The sequence below is a fragment of the Rhinoderma darwinii genome, chromosome 10 (assembly GCF_050947455.1).
Source record: "Rhinoderma darwinii isolate aRhiDar2 chromosome 10, aRhiDar2.hap1, whole genome shotgun sequence".
Classification (NCBI taxonomy): Eukaryota; Metazoa; Chordata; class Amphibia; order Anura; family Rhinodermatidae; genus Rhinoderma; species Rhinoderma darwinii.
In genome coordinates this window covers 42,791,580-42,809,383 of record NC_134696.1, presented here as the reverse complement: position 1 = coordinate 42,809,383, position 17,804 = coordinate 42,791,580, and the positions used below count along the sequence as shown (strand labels likewise).

The window sequence follows — 17,804 nt, the reverse complement described above, 5'->3', positions numbered from 1 at the left end:
TAATTTAGCGAGGCAATTTATTTTTATTGTTTTGTTTAATAATATACTTAATGTCTAAGAAATGGTAACGTAATTATAACGGCATGCATTATTAATTAAAGATGAATTACAGGTGGTGAACCCAGAGATTTACAGAATCTCATTTATAATCTCATTTAGAGAAAACGGATAGGGTTGTATACCTTGTACCACTTCTGCCCTTTCAGTTGACATAAGCCTGGCCTCTGACGGGAAGCTTTAACTAGTTTCACACGAGGATAGGATGTTGCCAAGGACGGGATTGGATCCCATCCTATGAGATCCGGAAAACCTTTACCAAAACAGTCTTTCCTGATCTCATAGGACGGAATTTGATCCCATGCATGGCTAGAAAAATGCACCAGATGTAAATGTGAAATCAGCTCTAGGCCTGTTTCAGATGGGCATGTAGCTACATTCTAACATCCGTATGACAGCTGCAATACCCAGGCCACCCACGGTTCTCTGAACTGGGCTTGGATCACCCAAGATATATAACTGGGTGAGCATTCTGGTAATAGGCATGGCTGCAGGGAATATTAGGACACACAAGCTCTGTTTTACAACAGCCTATAGTTTGCAGTCCATCCATAGGCTACAGGAACAACAAAGTGGAATCTGATATTCCCGACAATCTTATTATTGTAATATGTCCCACAACAACAGGAAGCATTTCCGATTACATGGTATTAGGAAATTGCTACTTAAGCCATACTTAAAGCATACGTACCTTTATGTGACTATTTTTGGTCATTATATGACTTGTATTCTGCAGTATTCCCCTCTGCACACTCTATCTCTAATTCTCAGTTGTCTCTGAGCTAGTGGGTGGATCGTAACCGCTATCATGTATGTATGTATGTATGTATATATATATATATATATATATATATATATATATATAGCTAGCTGTAATGATCAGTGTAGCTGAGAATCCAGCACTGGGGTGACAAAAAGAATCTTAACCACAGCCTTTGTCTTTCTCTCCTGCTGCCTCTCCCTGCTTCCCCCTTCCTTCTCCATAGACATGTATGGACAGGCAGTGAAGATACACACCCCCCACCTTCTGCAGTCCATTTCCTCTGCTCTGTAACCAGAGACAGACTTCGCTTGACAATAGAAGGTGGACAGCAGATTACAGGAAGGGAGACACCTAGTGGCAGCAACTTCACACAGAATTTGCATGAATGAAATAGCTTAATGCTACACTTACACGACAGTGGAAAAAATGGCCATTAAAAACAGATCAACTGTCAGTTTTTCATTGCCATTTTGCATCAGTGTGTCTCCAAATTTTCATCCACTTCCAGTCTTTCTGTCTGGTTTTAATGGCCGTTTGTCATCCGTTTGCCATTCATTTTTCATGGCTGATAAAAAAAAAAAAAAAAAAAGGGATGGACTTCATTCATGTAAATAGTGCCCACATAAAACCACAGTACCCACATATAAAGTGACATAGGTCCATACTGCCCACATATAGAGTGCCACAGTGCCAACATAGTACCGCAGTGCCCACATAGTGCCACAGTGCCCAAATAGTACCACAGTGCCCACATATAAAGTGACATAGACCTGTAGATAGCACCCCCATGTAGATAGCACCACCCCCAAATAGATAGCACACCCTTGTAGATAGCACAACCCCCTTCCTCTGTAGATAGCGCTACTGTTTCTCCCTTTAGGAGCAGAATCCCTCTGGCCATGGACTCATAGACAAAGCCCCTGATGTCACTGTCCATATATGGATAGTGACGCCGGGGACTTCACCAGGAACGGAATCCCCGGGCATAGCGGGGTCTGAATGCCAGGATTCTGTTTGGAGCTACAGTGGTGCTATTTACAGGGGGGTTTCTATCTACAGGAAGGGGTGCTATCTGCTGGGGTGGTTTGTGCTATCTACTGGGGGGGGGGGGGGTTGGTGCTATCTACATGGGTGGTTGCTATCTACAGGGGGGTTAGAGGGAGCCCCTGATGTGACTTTCCATTATTGAACAGTGACATCAAGGGCTTTCCTAAGACAGGAGTACCTGGCCAGAGATCTTGCGATGCTCTGACCCGGGACTCCATTGAAAGCCCGACATCATATGGACAGTAATGTCGAGGGCTTCCCCGGCTCAGCGCTCAAAACAGTGCTGTGTGCATGGAGTCGTCGGCCAGGATCAGTTTTCACCACCCGTTACAAATAATTGATTCCTGAAAAAAGGCCGGTGAAAACTGATCCATTGAGTTCTATGAGGGCCGTCTGGTCGTGAAAATGGCCAAAAATAGGACATGTCCTATTTTTTTGACAGCCAGTATTCACGTTAAAAAAATGGCCGTGTGAATACACCCATAGAATTTAATTGTTCTGAAAATGACTGTGTGACGGCCGTTAAAATAACGTCCGTCTTTCACTGTATTGTGAATATAGCCTTACTTTGACAGTAAGTAAATGACAAAGCTGATCTATATCATGTACACTATTAGATCAACATAAGTTGTTTGAAAAGTTTGTGTCCATTTAAGGCTCCAGTGGTTGAGCTGCCATGCTAGTAGACCCAGGATATTAAAGGACTTGTCCAGGGTTAGAAATATGGGTCTGCTTTTTTTTTTTTCCTTCTTGAAAACAGTGCCACCCTTGTCCATGCTTTGTGTCTGGTAGTACAGCCTCACTTGAATGGGGCTGGGCTGCAATACCAGACACAGCCTATAGACAAGAGTGGCGCTGTTTGTAGAAGGGAACATTTTTTTTTTTTTTTAATCCTAGGCAACTCCTTTGATCAATCTACTATCTCGTAGTGCAGAAGCGTAGAATAAACATGCACAAGGAACGTATGTAAAAAGCTGTTTATAGAGAAACCTGCACCTCTTTTCAGCTATACAGTATCCACCTCCACCACTTATATGCATATAGATAGATGTCAGTCTAGGTAAAATCACAGTGTAAATATACTGCTTTTTGTCTTACGCAAACGGCCTATTTGCTGACTTGAATGTTAATGGTATTAGTCAGGCCGGTATGTTGTATTCTGTATTCAGAACTTTGTCTATAATACAGATTGATGCTGCCCTGTTTACACAAAGCATTGTGTATGGATTTTATGCAGGGAAATTAATCTGCATTAGACACAGGACCATCTATATTGGTATTCTACATACAGCCGCTTGTATTTGTTTATTACATAGAACCGAATTAATCTTTATAATGCTGCATTGTGTGCATTGTTACCTCCACATCACATGAACAGCAGTGTCATGGAGCCTCGTGTTACAGATCCACTAAGGATTCTTTATTAGTGACGCACGTATTATACAGAAACTGCAGGAGCTGGGTGTGCAAGGGGAAAGTGTTCAGTCTCACTCCAATAGAAGCCAATGTTCATATTTTACAACGTGCGACTGTATTGGGTCGCTGCAGTTGATTATGACTTTTGCCAACAACCTCATTGGTTCGCACATATACTTCCGCTGAAGTGAAATATTATCCAAAAGTGTCTGTCCAGTGATCTCCGTTCAATTAAATCATCACATTTTGAGTGGACTAGGAAATATTCACTAGCATAATGTAAAATGAAAAATTCACATTTATGAAGTGTACCTAATAGACGACTTCAGATTAATATTTAGTTCCACAATATATCTTTATAATGGTCGGAGCTCTGTTTATTCTATTACAGAACGCCAAATCCCATGCTTCATCCATAGCCATAAAGATAAATTAGAATTTTCGCTACCTACAGCCACCACTAGGGGTGTCCATCCTGTTGTCACCTGATTTTCCATAGACCATGTATGACATATAAGTCTTTGTTATATTCCATTCAGATTCTTCTTTAGAAAATGTACACATCAATGTTCTTGTAGATGTTATTGCATAGGCAAGTTTCAATAGGAAGTCTTAATCAAGGACATGGTATTCACCAGCCATTGTTCCTGTTGTCTGTTGTTCCGGGGGAAGAGAGGTGAAAACCCTTTTTCGATTCCGCGTCTTTAACCATGAACATGCAGTCTTCAGCTGCTTTTGCCACAGCAGAACAGGTGGCCAGGACAGGGAGAGCGCTGCGTCTCCCTCCTCACCAATAAGGCTACTAAATGTACTTGGAATGGTGCCCAGTAGTCTGTGTCAAGTTTTCAGGGAGCCTGTTTTTGAGACACCCACTGAACAGACCTTCTTAAATAATTTAAAGTTATAAAAGGAAAGAAAAAAGAAACGTTTGTGTGTTCAATCTGTTCAACGTTTGTTTAGACACCGGTTGAGATAAGGTGTGCTTCCCTCAGCGCTACTACCAGGTGACTTCAAGGTTTCATAGAGAGTTCAGTCTAAGGACCTGTGCACGTGGACCTTTACGGAGGCACACGGGGTCCTTGCAGATCTTTACTACGAAGCTGCGGGCATGCCGTCTGCTGCCATAAAGTACCTCTGTATGGCAGCATATTATGTTGATCTTCCTCTATAATATGGCGTCCGATGGAGAATGTGAGGCATACGGAGATACAGTATATCCCTCTAGACTTCTATGGATGCCAAATGTCGAAAAGATTTAGGAAATGTCATATTACGATTATCTCTGCATGTAGATGACCTGTATTTCCTCCTTTTAGTTGACAAAAAAACATGAAAACCTCTGCTATAATTTTTAAAGATCCCAAATTAAATCAGCCATACTTGTCCAGATAAAGCATACAGAGGGTTTCACGGTCTACTCGTTTCTTAGCAGTTTATTGTAGCGCTTATGCCAATTTTAACAACCCTCCACCGTCTCTTCTTCAACACTTTCTTCCAATACATGTTCATTGTCCTCATGATTTATTATTTTGTTTCTAGGAGAGCGTCAGAATCTTGAGACAGAGAATGTGACAGTGGTGGAAGGAGAGGTTGCAACCATTAGTTGTCGAGTCAAGAACAACGATGATTCTGTAATCCAACTGCTGAATCCCAACCGGCAAACCATCTACTTCCGAGATTTCAGACGTAAGTGACTCTAGACAGTGTCCGACTGAGGCCACTTGGGCCCACAAAACATGTGCATGTCCTCTACTAATTGCATTGTAAACTTTGTTATCATTGCACACACATGACAAATCAATAAGTTTATTTGTAAATCATCCCATAAGAAGTAGATCATGGTGGTGAGTGTTTGGCTCCAACATAAATGGGGTTGACGTCTGCTGGTTCCCATTAATGAAACCCATTAATGTGTCGGAGCCTGGCCCACCGGAGGATCCTCTATTTATTCTGATGGGTCAGTCCGACCCTGACTCTAGATAAATCTATGGTGCTCTAAGTTTCAGCTTAAAGTTTACACGTTTAAGTGGGGGGATTGCCCACATCTGACATACATCTGGTTCATACAACTGTTCCGAACATAGGAAATATTTGAGATCCCATCTATTGAGCAACTTTATGGACGAGACATATGAAAACACGCATCCTCTTCCTCCTGCAGCTTGAGAACGGTGTATGTTAGGAAATGTGCCCGGTAATGTACCGCTGTTTCTAGAATTCCAGACAACCGTTTTAATAGTTATTCAATTATATACTTTCCCTATATATGATATTATGAGAAAGCGGGACACTTCTGAGAATACAGGAGGGCTGATGGGTTTATAGGAGAATGGCGGTCTATTAATTCCCCACAGCCTCTGTACTATGAGAATACACCTGAACTGGGGTTCCACGGTGACGTTTGGTTGCTTGTAATTTGCGGTAAAATCACAGCATTACCATGACTCACGTGTGTTTTCCTATAGGGAAAAACTCATGCGTTAATTGCCGTGTGACCAAATGTCGCTATGGAGTCATAGGCTAAAAGGATTCTGATAACTAGATTATATTATAATACAACGATTTAGCCAGTTTCCTAATAGATTTGTGTAGATTTAACAAATGTTTATTGACCCTTTAATACCCCATCGCCAAAATGCATCCGTTGATGCCTGTAAATACAACACATGCGTTGTTACTGCATCTGTGTTTGGATTTACAGACGTTGCGTGGTTTTGTCATAAGCTATCTTGCATTTTTTCCCCGTTTCTGACCATAGTGCTGTATATTGTACGTTTTTGTATGCTCCTTTTCTTTTTTTTTTTTTTTATAAGCCAGAAAGATTTGATTGTCCCAAGAATAATTATTTAATGCAGCTCACTTGTTTTGACAGCTGCTTTGCTCCACCGGCATGTTACATGTTTTATTACATACATCATGTTGCATTACATCATGGATTTGACAGTCAGCTGGTCACAAATGGCTTCTGATTTATTGATTGCTGCAGAAAAACAATCTGTCATCACAATCCACACTAAACAGATCTGTAAAATTTAAGGGTCCACAAAATCTTTGTTGCACAGTATTGCGGTTACAATCCCCGGCGCAGCTGTGAACGCAGTTACTCCCTTATCGGATGTATCTCAGTAATTCTTTATTACTTCCCAGCTCTGTAGGATGGCTTATTACAGGCAGTGTTACACATTTCTCAGCCGTACTTGTTTCTTTCCCCTTGGCCTGTTACTCAGTGATACGTAATGGTTTATTTATTCTCTATATTTTCCGTGCTCCACCACAGTAAATGCACTAATGCAGTGTCTGTGTTCCCTATCATTTACACATAGCTAGTTTGTGTGTGAGAGAGATATATATATATAGCGTGTGTGTGTGTGTGTGTGTGTGTGTGTGTGTGTGTATATATATATATATATATATATTTAAAATATATAATATAATTTTTTATTTTTTTTAGTTTAAAAGGTAAATTGAATAATTGTGGGTTAGCATCTTATACTTTTTAACAGACTATTTTTCTAGGGACAACATCAGGGCTACAAAGTTTTGTGAGGCATCTTTCCCAACAGTGAGCTCTTCACCGGAAATCCTTCCCACCCAGTGATCAGCTGGTAAGGCTGTGGAGCGATGCTGGCACTTTTTGTGTATGTTCACATGGGTCGAATACGCTATGGAAAAGTACGCAGCGTATCCAACTTAGAACCCACAGGGAATTCCGGCCGTAAGACCTCACCAAATTGCGGTGCAGATTTTCAGCCGGAATTGTCGATGCGGAAAGCAGTGCAGGAAAAAAAAAAGTGTAAATACTCCATGCAGCCCGTCGTCCTGTAATGACGATGCAGCCCATGTGACCGCTACAGCCTGTGATTGGCGGCTGCATTCACGTGGGATGAAACGTCATCCCAGGAGGCCAACAACAACAGAACATCTGGGGGAACAAGAAGCCATCACTATGACAACACCGGGGAAGTGCATACTTTTTTAAAATTAAATTTAAACAAGAAAAAGGTTTTCTAGATTTGCAATGTTTACAGGGAATCGCAGCTTTTCCACCGCAAAAATTGCAACATTTTCTATTTGTTGCAGCTTTTCCTCCCCAGGGAATTGGGAAAAACCGCAACAAAATTCTGCATAATAAAAATCTGCACCGCAGTTCAATTTATGCACGTTTTCTAGTGATTTTTAATTTTTTGCAGCGTGTGCATGATGTTTGTTCTGCAATGAAATCCGCAGCTCATACCCTTCTCCTGCAGTGACTACTTGCAGAATGTAGTATAACATGATGTGGATTGTCAATAGGCGACCAAGTCCTCCTGAGTGAGAATTGCTCTTTTCAGCCGCTCTTCTCTCGGAGTGGATACCCCTATGAGATCCATATGATTTAGTAAAACATGTGATCAGGGGTTCTCCTTGAAGGACCAGCAACAACTTAGAAAAAATTCTACTATTTTGCATAGTGGGTTCTTCTCTTCCTCTTGGATAAAACTGAGCAGGTCTGTGTTGCAACACAATGCAAAAGAAAACAATGGAAAGAATTTATCAAGCAATCTATGAAATCTAGCTAGAAATAAGGAAGCGCCAACAGTCGATTAAAAGTAAATTTAGCAAATTTGTTTTCTTTCTAACGCCACTCACAGCTCTGTTGAAAGAAGTGGGCAGGAGGGGAGGAGCCACCCACGGCCGACAAATTTACTATAATTTACTGCAGAAATTGGCGTAAATTATATCGGAACGCTACTCCAGTTCATAGATTTCACTTTGTGTCGCACAGGCACCAGAAGATGCGACAAATTTATTAAAAGGCGTGTAAGGCGTGTGCCTCTTAATAAATTTGTTGCATTTTACTCCTGCTGGTTTCGGACTAAAGCTTCATGCACACGACCATGCCCGTAATTACGACCCGTAATTACAGGCACGGACAGCCGACGTTTTTACGAGCTGTGCTCCAATTATAAAGTATAGGCGCGCGGTCCGTAAAATAAAAAAAAGGCCTATTTTTTCGGCAGGTTTTTACGGCACGGACTCCTTTCCATAGACCTACGGGAAGGTCTCCGTCATCCATAGAAATGAATGGGCCCGTAATTACGGGCAATTTTACGGTCCTGTGCATGGGGGCTTAAGTCCCTGGATTTGACAGTCAGCTGGTCACAAATGACTTCTGATTTATTGATTTTATTGCAGGCAGAAAATATCTGCCTCAGAATTCCTTCAGGAATTTTGAGGCAGATTTTGAACTGCTTGCGCTTTTTTTCCGCGGTCTTCGTGGTGGTTTTCACTGCATTTTTCGCTTGCGGCCATTGAAGCTAATGCAAAGACCGGGGGCAAAAAAAGCAGTGAAAAATGCTCGGAAACACTGCAAGAAAGGACATGTTGCTTTTTTTTCCTGCGAGCAGCCAAAAGCCGTCTGGGAAAAAACAAAAATGCCTCTGCCTGCCATTGAAATCAATGGGGGGTGATTTTGGACTTTTTTGGCGCTGATTCTGACGTGTTTTCTGCGTCAAAAACACTGAGTGAACTGACCCTAAGAGTGATCATAGTCTATTCCAGCAGTGGAAGGCATCATTTTAGAAAATATGTTCCTCTTATTTAGTTGCAGATTTTGCCTAGAAAATTGGTCTGATTTGCTTCCCAGAGGAAACATTGGAGAATATTTTCGTTACTTGCTTGTCTCGTGTTAATAATGTGTACAGCTAACACTCATATTATATATGTGCACACTGATTAATGTCCCTAAACATATGATTTAGAATAGAGATTTTAATATTAAAACTTAGATGTCATCAGGGTTGTCAGTTTTTAAATACTTGGATCATTTGCCACGTGGACTTTCAACCTTTTTGTAGAATTTTTTTGTCTTTTTCTCAGTTTGTGGACTTATGAACTCTTTGTCCTAGTTATTATCCCCGTGAAAGCGCAAATGTTGTTTTTTCAAGAACGGGGTGTATCAGTCACTCCAGCTGGCACATATAATGATTACAAAGTAATCTCTCGATAAGAATCGCACTTGATATTCACCTCCTAAAATTAATATCGGAACTTTGACTAAGATGGGCGTCCAAACTGAGGGCAAATGAGAGGTGATAAAAGTACATGGAAGCAGAAAATAAAAATCTAGACCTTTTTACATGTAGTGGACCGGTTGTATGAAACACGTTGGGGCCTGCTCATGACATCATAGATGACATGTTGTATGACGATATGCCACGGTTACATTTTATATATTATGTAAAACATTATAACTTTCATCAGCTTTCAAGCACAGTTGAAGCACAGCTTTAGGGTATGTTCACACAACCTATTTTCAGACGTAATTCAGGCGTTTTACGCCTCGAATTACGCCTGAAAATACGGCTCCATTACGCCTGCAAACATCTGCCCATTGCCTGCAATGGGTTTTACGATGTTCTGTTCCCACGAGCCTTTATTTTACGCGTCGCTGTCAAAATACGGCGCATAAAATGACGGTTCGTCAAAAGAAGTGCAGGACACTTCTTGGGACGTTTTTGGAGCCGTTTTTTCATAGACTCTATTGAAAACAGCTCCAAAAACGGCCGTGAAAAACGCGAGTTGCTCAAAAAACTTCTGAAAACCTGGAGCTGTTTTCCCTTGAAAACAGCTCCGTATTTTCAGACGTATTTAGTTAATCGTGTGAACATACCCTTATTGTTGTCTTTTGGAGTCTTCAGCATTTTGTTCTTCCTGGCCATAGAAGTCATATACTGCATTGCTTACGTTTATTCCTTCAGCTTTTTGGACTACTTCTTGTAGTCATCATTCATTTATCCATTTGTGGTCTTGGGGGGTATTACTACTGATGGAAACAATGTGAACTTTTGGCTCTCCATTGCCACCACCCTATATAATTGGTAGAAGTCTGACTTTCGAGTACAGATCAAATGTAGTATTTGCTATTATCAGTGGTTATGTAAAGGGAGCCATGGTAATAGACAATACTTAGACCTTGGCTTAGAGGTAATAGACAATACTTAGACCTTGGCTTAGAGGTAATAGACAATACTTAGACCTTGGCTTAGAGGTAATAGACAATACTTAGACCTTGGCTTAGAGGTAATAGACAATACTTAGACCTTGGCTTAGAGGTAATAGACAATACTTAGACCTTGGCTTAGAGGTAATAGACAATACTTAGACCTTGGCTTGGAGGTAATAGACAATACTTAGACCTTGGTGTATGCGGGAGGCATAAATGCTTTCTGAAGGCAACTTTATTAATACCATGAGACTGGGAAGTTTGAAAGCCTGAGGTCCGTAGCTACTCTAAGGGGTGGTACATATATTAATTCACATTTTCTTACACACTGTTTGAGCACAGGCTTCTTCCTTAGTCAAGTCCTTTTGCCAGAGGTTTATTTTGATGATAATTTTTTTAGTTCAGCTTTGGCCAGATTTGGGTCATCCTAGCATGTATTTGGTTTTTTATCTGTTTATTTAATTTAGCATGGTTTCCTGTCCAAAATTGTAGACATTCAGTACCCTTACGGAGCCCCCATAGACAACTTGAAGTGTGTCGGGGGTGGAATGGGCATCAGCTTCTTCCACTTTTTGACTTCCCCCTTGTGTGGACTAGTACAGAGTCCTGGCGAAACCTGTGGCAGAAACCAGGGCACATGATGCCTCTATCAGCTTCTAAAAGGATAGGTAGATGGTCGGTGACTCTGGATCGTGGTTAGGGACTGAAAAAACGTCACCTTCTTGAGAATTCTTCTGATCTACCCCATCCTTGCACAAATTTTGTCTGGAAGCAACTAGGCAAAAAGAGAATTTATAGGAAACTACGGATTAACGTCCGACCTGGGGAATCTCTGTTCACTTTAAATGGAACAGAGTGGGAGTCAGTATTTTTAAACAGCCACGCCGTTCATTGAATGGCGGCTAATACTAACTATTTTATTCAATACAGTATTTTTTAAAACCAGAGACCAGAAGTGACTAAGAACTCCACATACTAAGTGCGTTCCAATAAGTTGATTTCCAATACGTCTTGGCGCTATTGATTTTTTTTTTTAAATAGTGTTCTTTTTAACTAGTCCATTTGCTGACTTAATGGTTTTTAGTGTTTGCCTCTTGATACTTTGTATGAAGTTTTTTTCTGCCACCTCTGAAGAATGGATATTGATAACCTGTGTTTCTGCGCTTTGTGTCGTCTTTGTAAAATGTAAAAATATTTTTCCTTTACTCTTCAGCCTTGAAGGATTCGCGATTCCAGCTGGTGAACTTCTCCAGTAGCGAATTGAGGGTGTCTCTCACAAACGTGTCCATCCACGATGAGGGGAGATACTTCTGCCAGCTCTACACAGACCCCCCACAGGAGGTGTATACGACCATTACTGTACTTAGTAAGGAGTAACTTCTTTTTCCTTGTTGATATCCTTCTAGTTTTCATCTATTATTCTCATATACGGTATATCTTGCATTTCTTTGCTTGTGACTCCCTGTACATTTTTTTGTCTCTTGAATTCTACGGTTTCCTTGACAATACGATTGTATTTTTCATTTATACATGATGCAGTCTGAAAACAACTAATGTTACTACATTCTGTTGACCTTCATTGTCAACTCTTTCATTTACATCTGTTGTCTACTGAGCAATCTGTCCTGCCTTCCTGTTTCGTTTTTCATTTATTTTGTGTTAATATTTATCTTTCCGGTTTTGATCATTTATGTTGTCTTTTATTTTTAACTTTGCTTTTATAAATTTCTCACACATCGGATAATACAGAGTACGGGCCAGAACAAACCATCCTCATGGTTGATTATTGCAAGCCACATTTGTACTTAACCTTATTGACTTCTAGAGAATTAACCAGTTGACTAATTCCGGCCATACACTTGAGATAACTGTTGGACGAGCATGCATGTTTATTTCAATGGGGGCAATAACTTATCTCCCGCAGAATTTAAGGATCGGACTTATAAAAATCCAACATGCCAGATCCCTATTTCCATCGCTGTTAGAGGACAGTCCCAGATACACATGAGATTGTCAGATGATCCTGACAAAATTGAAAGGTTCAGCCGACTTTTATCTGAAGTGTATGGCCAACTTAACCATTGGTCCACATTGAGTTTGATCACCTAGTCTTATTCACTCTTTTTGTAAAATAATGCATTAAGTATGATTTTTTTTTATCTTTGGTGTCCCCCATTTTAACCCCAAAACTCATCTTTATTGTTGTTTCAGTTCCACCAAACAACTTGGTCATTGATGTGCAGAAGGACACGTATGTAGAAGGGGAAGTAGTGGAGATGAATTGCACAGCCATGGCTAGCAAACCAGCAGCAGTAATACGCTGGTACAAGGGAAATCAGGAGCTGGAAGGTGAGATAAAAGTATTAGAGTATTAGGTGCAGGTGAGGCAAGGGGCATTTTAAGTACTAATTTTTGGAGCATTAACTTTCAAAAGAAGGCACATATATAATAACATTGACGTTCATACCATACTGTGAACATAATGTGAGTCGGTGGTCACCAACCTGTGGCTTTTAAAGGGAACCTTTCACCAGAATTTCACCTATTGAACTCTACTCGCCCCACGCTGGCCGCTTCTGTCAAAAGCTCATTGCCTTTATCTGCTCTCCTAAGCTCCTCCTCCGACCGTAAATAACAGTCTGCAAATATTTTCGCCTTTTATTGTGATAATCCGGCAGTCTCATTCGTTCCTCTTCTAATGCCCGCCCACCGCCGAAAACTGGCCCACTCTGAATGCCAAAATCTCATCTGAGATAGCGCGCATGTGCCCGTCATGTATGGTCCGATATCCTTCCTGCTGCATCCGGGCCTCAAATCTAGTTATTGCGCATGCGCTGCTATGGTGTCCTGTTGTGCAACACGCACCAGAACAGGACATTGATGCGCAAGCCCGGGATTTCGTGTGTGTTGGGGGGAGGCGAGGAACTGTCAATCAAAAGTAAGGAGGCGGGGTTAACTTGGTAAGGCTTGAGGAATGAAGATATGACTCTTTTGAATGAAGATATGACTCTCTTATGCTCATTAGCATACGGTACAGGAACACTAAAACATTTAATAATAAAGGTACAGAGCCGAATGAGAAGATAATTATTGGTTACATAAAAATTATTTATCACCCACTTTCACCAGGTTTTGCTGGTTTAATAGGTGAAATGCTGGTGACAGGTTCCCTTTAAGCTGTTGCAAAACTACGACTTCAAGCCGACTAGGAGTGGTGGTTTCACAACAGATAGATATTGACAGGTTGGAGGCCACTGCGGTAACTTATACAAGCCAAATATGTTGAGAGAGGTTTTAGTGAGTGCCGAAACGTCAATTGGGTGGATGAACATCTGCCACTTGGAAATCATATGCTGCGCCTCTCTTTTTTTGAGGACTATACAGTCATACAGACAGGTCCATAGATATTGAATGATGATGATATCAAATACCTGAATGATTTTTAGGAATTTTATTGCTAATTATTGGCACCTATTAAGGAATAGGGTTTTGGAATTATGGGCAAGATAAAAGTGATGGTGGAGGTCATCGGTTGCCTTTAACAAAATGCTACACTGATTGTACTTCATCACTGAAAACCGTAACTTCTTTTTTTTGTCAGAACTCTAGAATATCTGTAAAGAGCTTGACACAAGAAGCTGGGTGGTTGCATTTAGGGAGGCAGGAAGAGATCCTCTATAAAGGCTTCTCTGCAGATAAATGGAGAGTAAGATTACATATTGGGAAGCTCTAGATCAGGTTATCCTGACATTGTGCTGAGTGGTAAATACAAACCCAGATCTAGGACATGTATTTCAAAATTTGCTGCAAACTGAGAGCTACAATGCACTGGGAATATGCAAAAAGACAACCAGAGGCGAGAGCGGGAATAAGGTAGTCTAAATTAAGAAAATGATAAATATTACATGAAGAAGTAATGCTATGGCTTCCCCTGGATATTCACAGGTAGCAAAACGGAGGTGGAAGCCGTAGACAATAAGATGTTCAGAGTTCGCAGTCAAATATCAGTCACCGTTCTTCGGGAAGATGACGAAGTTCCCTATGTGTGTCTTGTTGACCATCCCGCTGTGAAGGATCTGGAGATTCGGCAGTACATTGACGTGCAGTGTGAGTATTACCCTAGTTGTGCACTGTGGGTTTCACTTGTTCTTTAAGGAGGTGATTGGGTTAATTCACCACTAAACCACAATAGATTTTCAGATATGAATAATGGATATTGCATGTGTTCTGTGTTATTTGAGATTTGGCTACACTGCGCCTACACCGATGTCCATGTATGTAGCTTATGAATTATATATGTGTTTAATATGTATTTGTATGAATATTTGTAGATGCTTCCACAACTGGAGATTGTAGGGCAGATAGTCTTCCTGTCAAGAGTCCCATTGAAGAGCACTACGGTCAGGCTCCCCCAGCCTGTAATGGCTGCTTACAGAAAATAATACATAGATCCAGTTCTTGATTTCATTTAATTCATCAGACATTACAGCTCTAAAGACCTCTGCTACCTGCAGCTCTGGGGGGAAGAGTGAATGGTGGACATATTTAACGAATCATAGATATCGCTCTGATATCATGTATGATATTCTGCTCAATAATACACAGCCTTTGATATATGCTAATGTCAAATGTTGCCTTCGCCTGCTCTTTAAATGTCAGCCGCAGCAATATCTAGACACTGTAAACTATTGGAGCATTTAAAAAGGGAACGGAGACCTCATTATGTGTTGGAGCTTTACCTTTGTCCACTGCATGTAAATAGCGACGCTCCTTTTCCTCATTTCACTTTGTTTCCCGTACGTTGTCTGACATAATCTTCCCTGTATCTTTTATGATTGTTGGAAAGATGAATAGGCGTTATGTAATTCTCTATCCTCAAAGTTTAAGTTGCCTGTTCACTATGACAGGGCCCTATTAGAGCATGCTGATCAGACCCCCCCTCTCGTAGCCATAGGGGAGAGCTGCGTCAGCTGGCCCTAAAGGAGGCATCCATTGAAATAGCTGATTTCCTATTGGCTTCCTTGTGTCATTGTAAGTATGAGAAGCCTTAAAGGGGTGGTCCACTTTCAGCAAATTGTTATTTTTTGCATAATTAAGTTAAAAATTTTCCAATTTCCTCACGTTTTTCAAGATCTCTGCTTGTTGTTATTCAGTAGGAACATTTTTTGTTTGTTCCAGTGGATAAAATTCTGTCCATGGTCATGTGATGGACACACAGGGGCTGGGATCATTACAGGACACAGCTCTGATAGACAAGCTGTAACGAGCTGTTCACCTGTGTGTCCGTCACATGACCATGGACAGATTTTTATCTACTGAATAACAGCAACCAGAGATCTTGAAAACCGCGAAGAATTAATACAGAAAGTATATTGGAAAACTGTATAACTTTTTATTATACAAAAAAAATAACATTAATTTGCTGAAATCGGACAACCCCTTTAATATTGCAGTCCTCTTGGTAATAGCAACTGATCAGTTTATTGGGGGACCTGCAATAAGTTGAGTGGTTGTTTGAACTGGGCAAAGCCTTTAAAGCTCCGGTTACTTAGGAAAGTTTGCATTGTGGCGTTGGATGCTGTCATTCCCTTCAGCCTTTTTTTGTGAGATAGATGAATAAGCAACCAAGCAACTCACTATGTATCTGATACCAGCAGAGGGCTAACTAAAGTCCCAGGCTCCAATTAAAAATACAGTAAGTAACAGTGCCCCCCCCCGACTAGAACACATCATTTATAGTTTTGATCTGCTCATATGGGACAGAAGGACCTTTTGTGCCCCCCTCAGGCTTCAGACCTTGACCATTATAGATTCAGGTCATCCCCATAAAAAATAATCACGTTGCATAGTTTTTCTTTCCTATGGAAAACTTTTTATGGGCTTAACTTGTGTGCAAACACTTTACACCTGTCTATATCATTGTGACAAAATAGTTAGGCCCACGCCACACGGGACGGAAACGCTGCAGATTTTCTTTGTGGATTTGCGCGCAGAACATCCTCAGCAGATTACAGTACCAGCCATGCAGATGAGATTTAAACAAACCTTATCCACATGTTACTGAGCATTTTCCGCATGTAAAGAAGAGCAGGCTGCAGATTTTTTAATTTGCAGCTTCCTCATTCTGTTGCGGATGTTCGCAGCAGATTTCACCCTTTTCAATGTAGGAGGGGTGAAATCCATGGTAAATCTGCATGAAAATCCACACGAAAATCCACACAAAACAAATGCAGATTTTGCAGCTGATTTGTGTACGTTCCCACCATTTGTGTATGTGCCCTAAAAGTAATTAAAAATAAACATATATATATATATATATATATATAACATCCAATAATAGGCAGCAGTCCAATGTCAAGGTGAAAAAAAGGTAGCTTTAATAGCCCTCGTGCGACGTTTCGGCTCTGTGCAAGGAGCCTTTCTCAAGCCTAGGGGAATTTTAAAAAATGTGTCAAAGAAAAAAAGTTAGATACATTTTCAGAAGTGTAAAAAAATATTAAAAGTTAAAAAAAAAACAACCTTTTCCCATTTTTCCCCAAGCACAATGTAAAAAACAAAAATAAATAAAAAAAAAAAATTGGTATCGCTGCGTCCGTAAATATCTGAACTATTACAATATAGCATTATTTAACTCGAACGGTGAACGGCGTAAAAAAAAATGAAAACCCCAGAATCGTTGTTTTTTGGTCACCTTAGCGCTAAAAAAAATAAATAAAAAAAATCGTATATACCAACAAATGGTGCCAATAAAAACTACAGCTCATCCCGCAAAAAATAAGCCCCCGCACCTCTCAATCGATGAAAAAATATAAACGTTTTGGCTCTACGAATGTGGTGAAACGGAACAAATTTTATTTTTAACAAATAGTTTTTCTTTGCAAAAGTAGTAAAATATGAAATTATTTTCTGTTGTCTAAAACCTGGGTGCGTCTTATAGTCCAAAAAATACGGTTTGTTTGTGTGTGTATATATATATATATATAGTATATCATCATGTAACTGCACGATGAAGATGATGTGCTAAAATATTAATGCTTTTGATTACATTTTCATTTCATTTGGCCTCCACTGTAAGTTTAAATTCATAAAAAACGAGATTTTTTAAATTATCTCTATTTTATTTTTCGTTGCCTTTGAAATATATTTTTTCTGTGTAATTTTCATCTTTATAGACTATCCTTACCCACCTCATCAGATGTTGTATGCGATTAATTTAGATTTAGTCCACTGCTTGAAAATAATAGTAGAATTGGATTTCTCATAGAGACCTGTAGAAATAAAGACCGAAATCTGTAAAATGTCAAGATTTGGAGGTTGATAGCTGTAGTTCATGTGGCCATCAGGGGGCGATAGTGGCAGAATAGAATACAAGCAGGTGTGCAAATTACATGACTAATTAAAATACTTCATGTGCTCTCATCTCTGGATTTATTATTTCATCATACCAAAGAGCTTATCAGAGACGTTTTACATTAGAAGCCATTATATTTAATATCATTAGTGAAATCTTTACCAGACGTTTTCAAATTTATATCC

General features: G+C 40.2%; 1 protein-coding gene across 5 annotated transcripts in view; it reads left to right on the top strand.

Annotated features, from left to right (window-relative positions):
• CADM1 (cell adhesion molecule 1) overlaps positions 1–17,804 on the top strand; it is a 228,313-nt gene that overhangs the window by 140,038 nt on the left and 70,471 nt on the right. For all 5 annotated transcript variants that reach the window (XM_075839793.1, XM_075839791.1, XM_075839790.1 and 2 more), the window contains 4 exons: positions 4,823–4,969; positions 11,482–11,634; positions 12,480–12,617; positions 14,214–14,375. In XM_075839793.1, the coding sequence (XP_075695908.1) occupies positions 4,823–4,969; positions 11,482–11,634; positions 12,480–12,617; positions 14,214–14,375 (600 nt within the window). The remainder of the gene's footprint in view (positions 1–4,822; positions 4,970–11,481; positions 11,635–12,479; positions 12,618–14,213; positions 14,376–17,804) is intronic.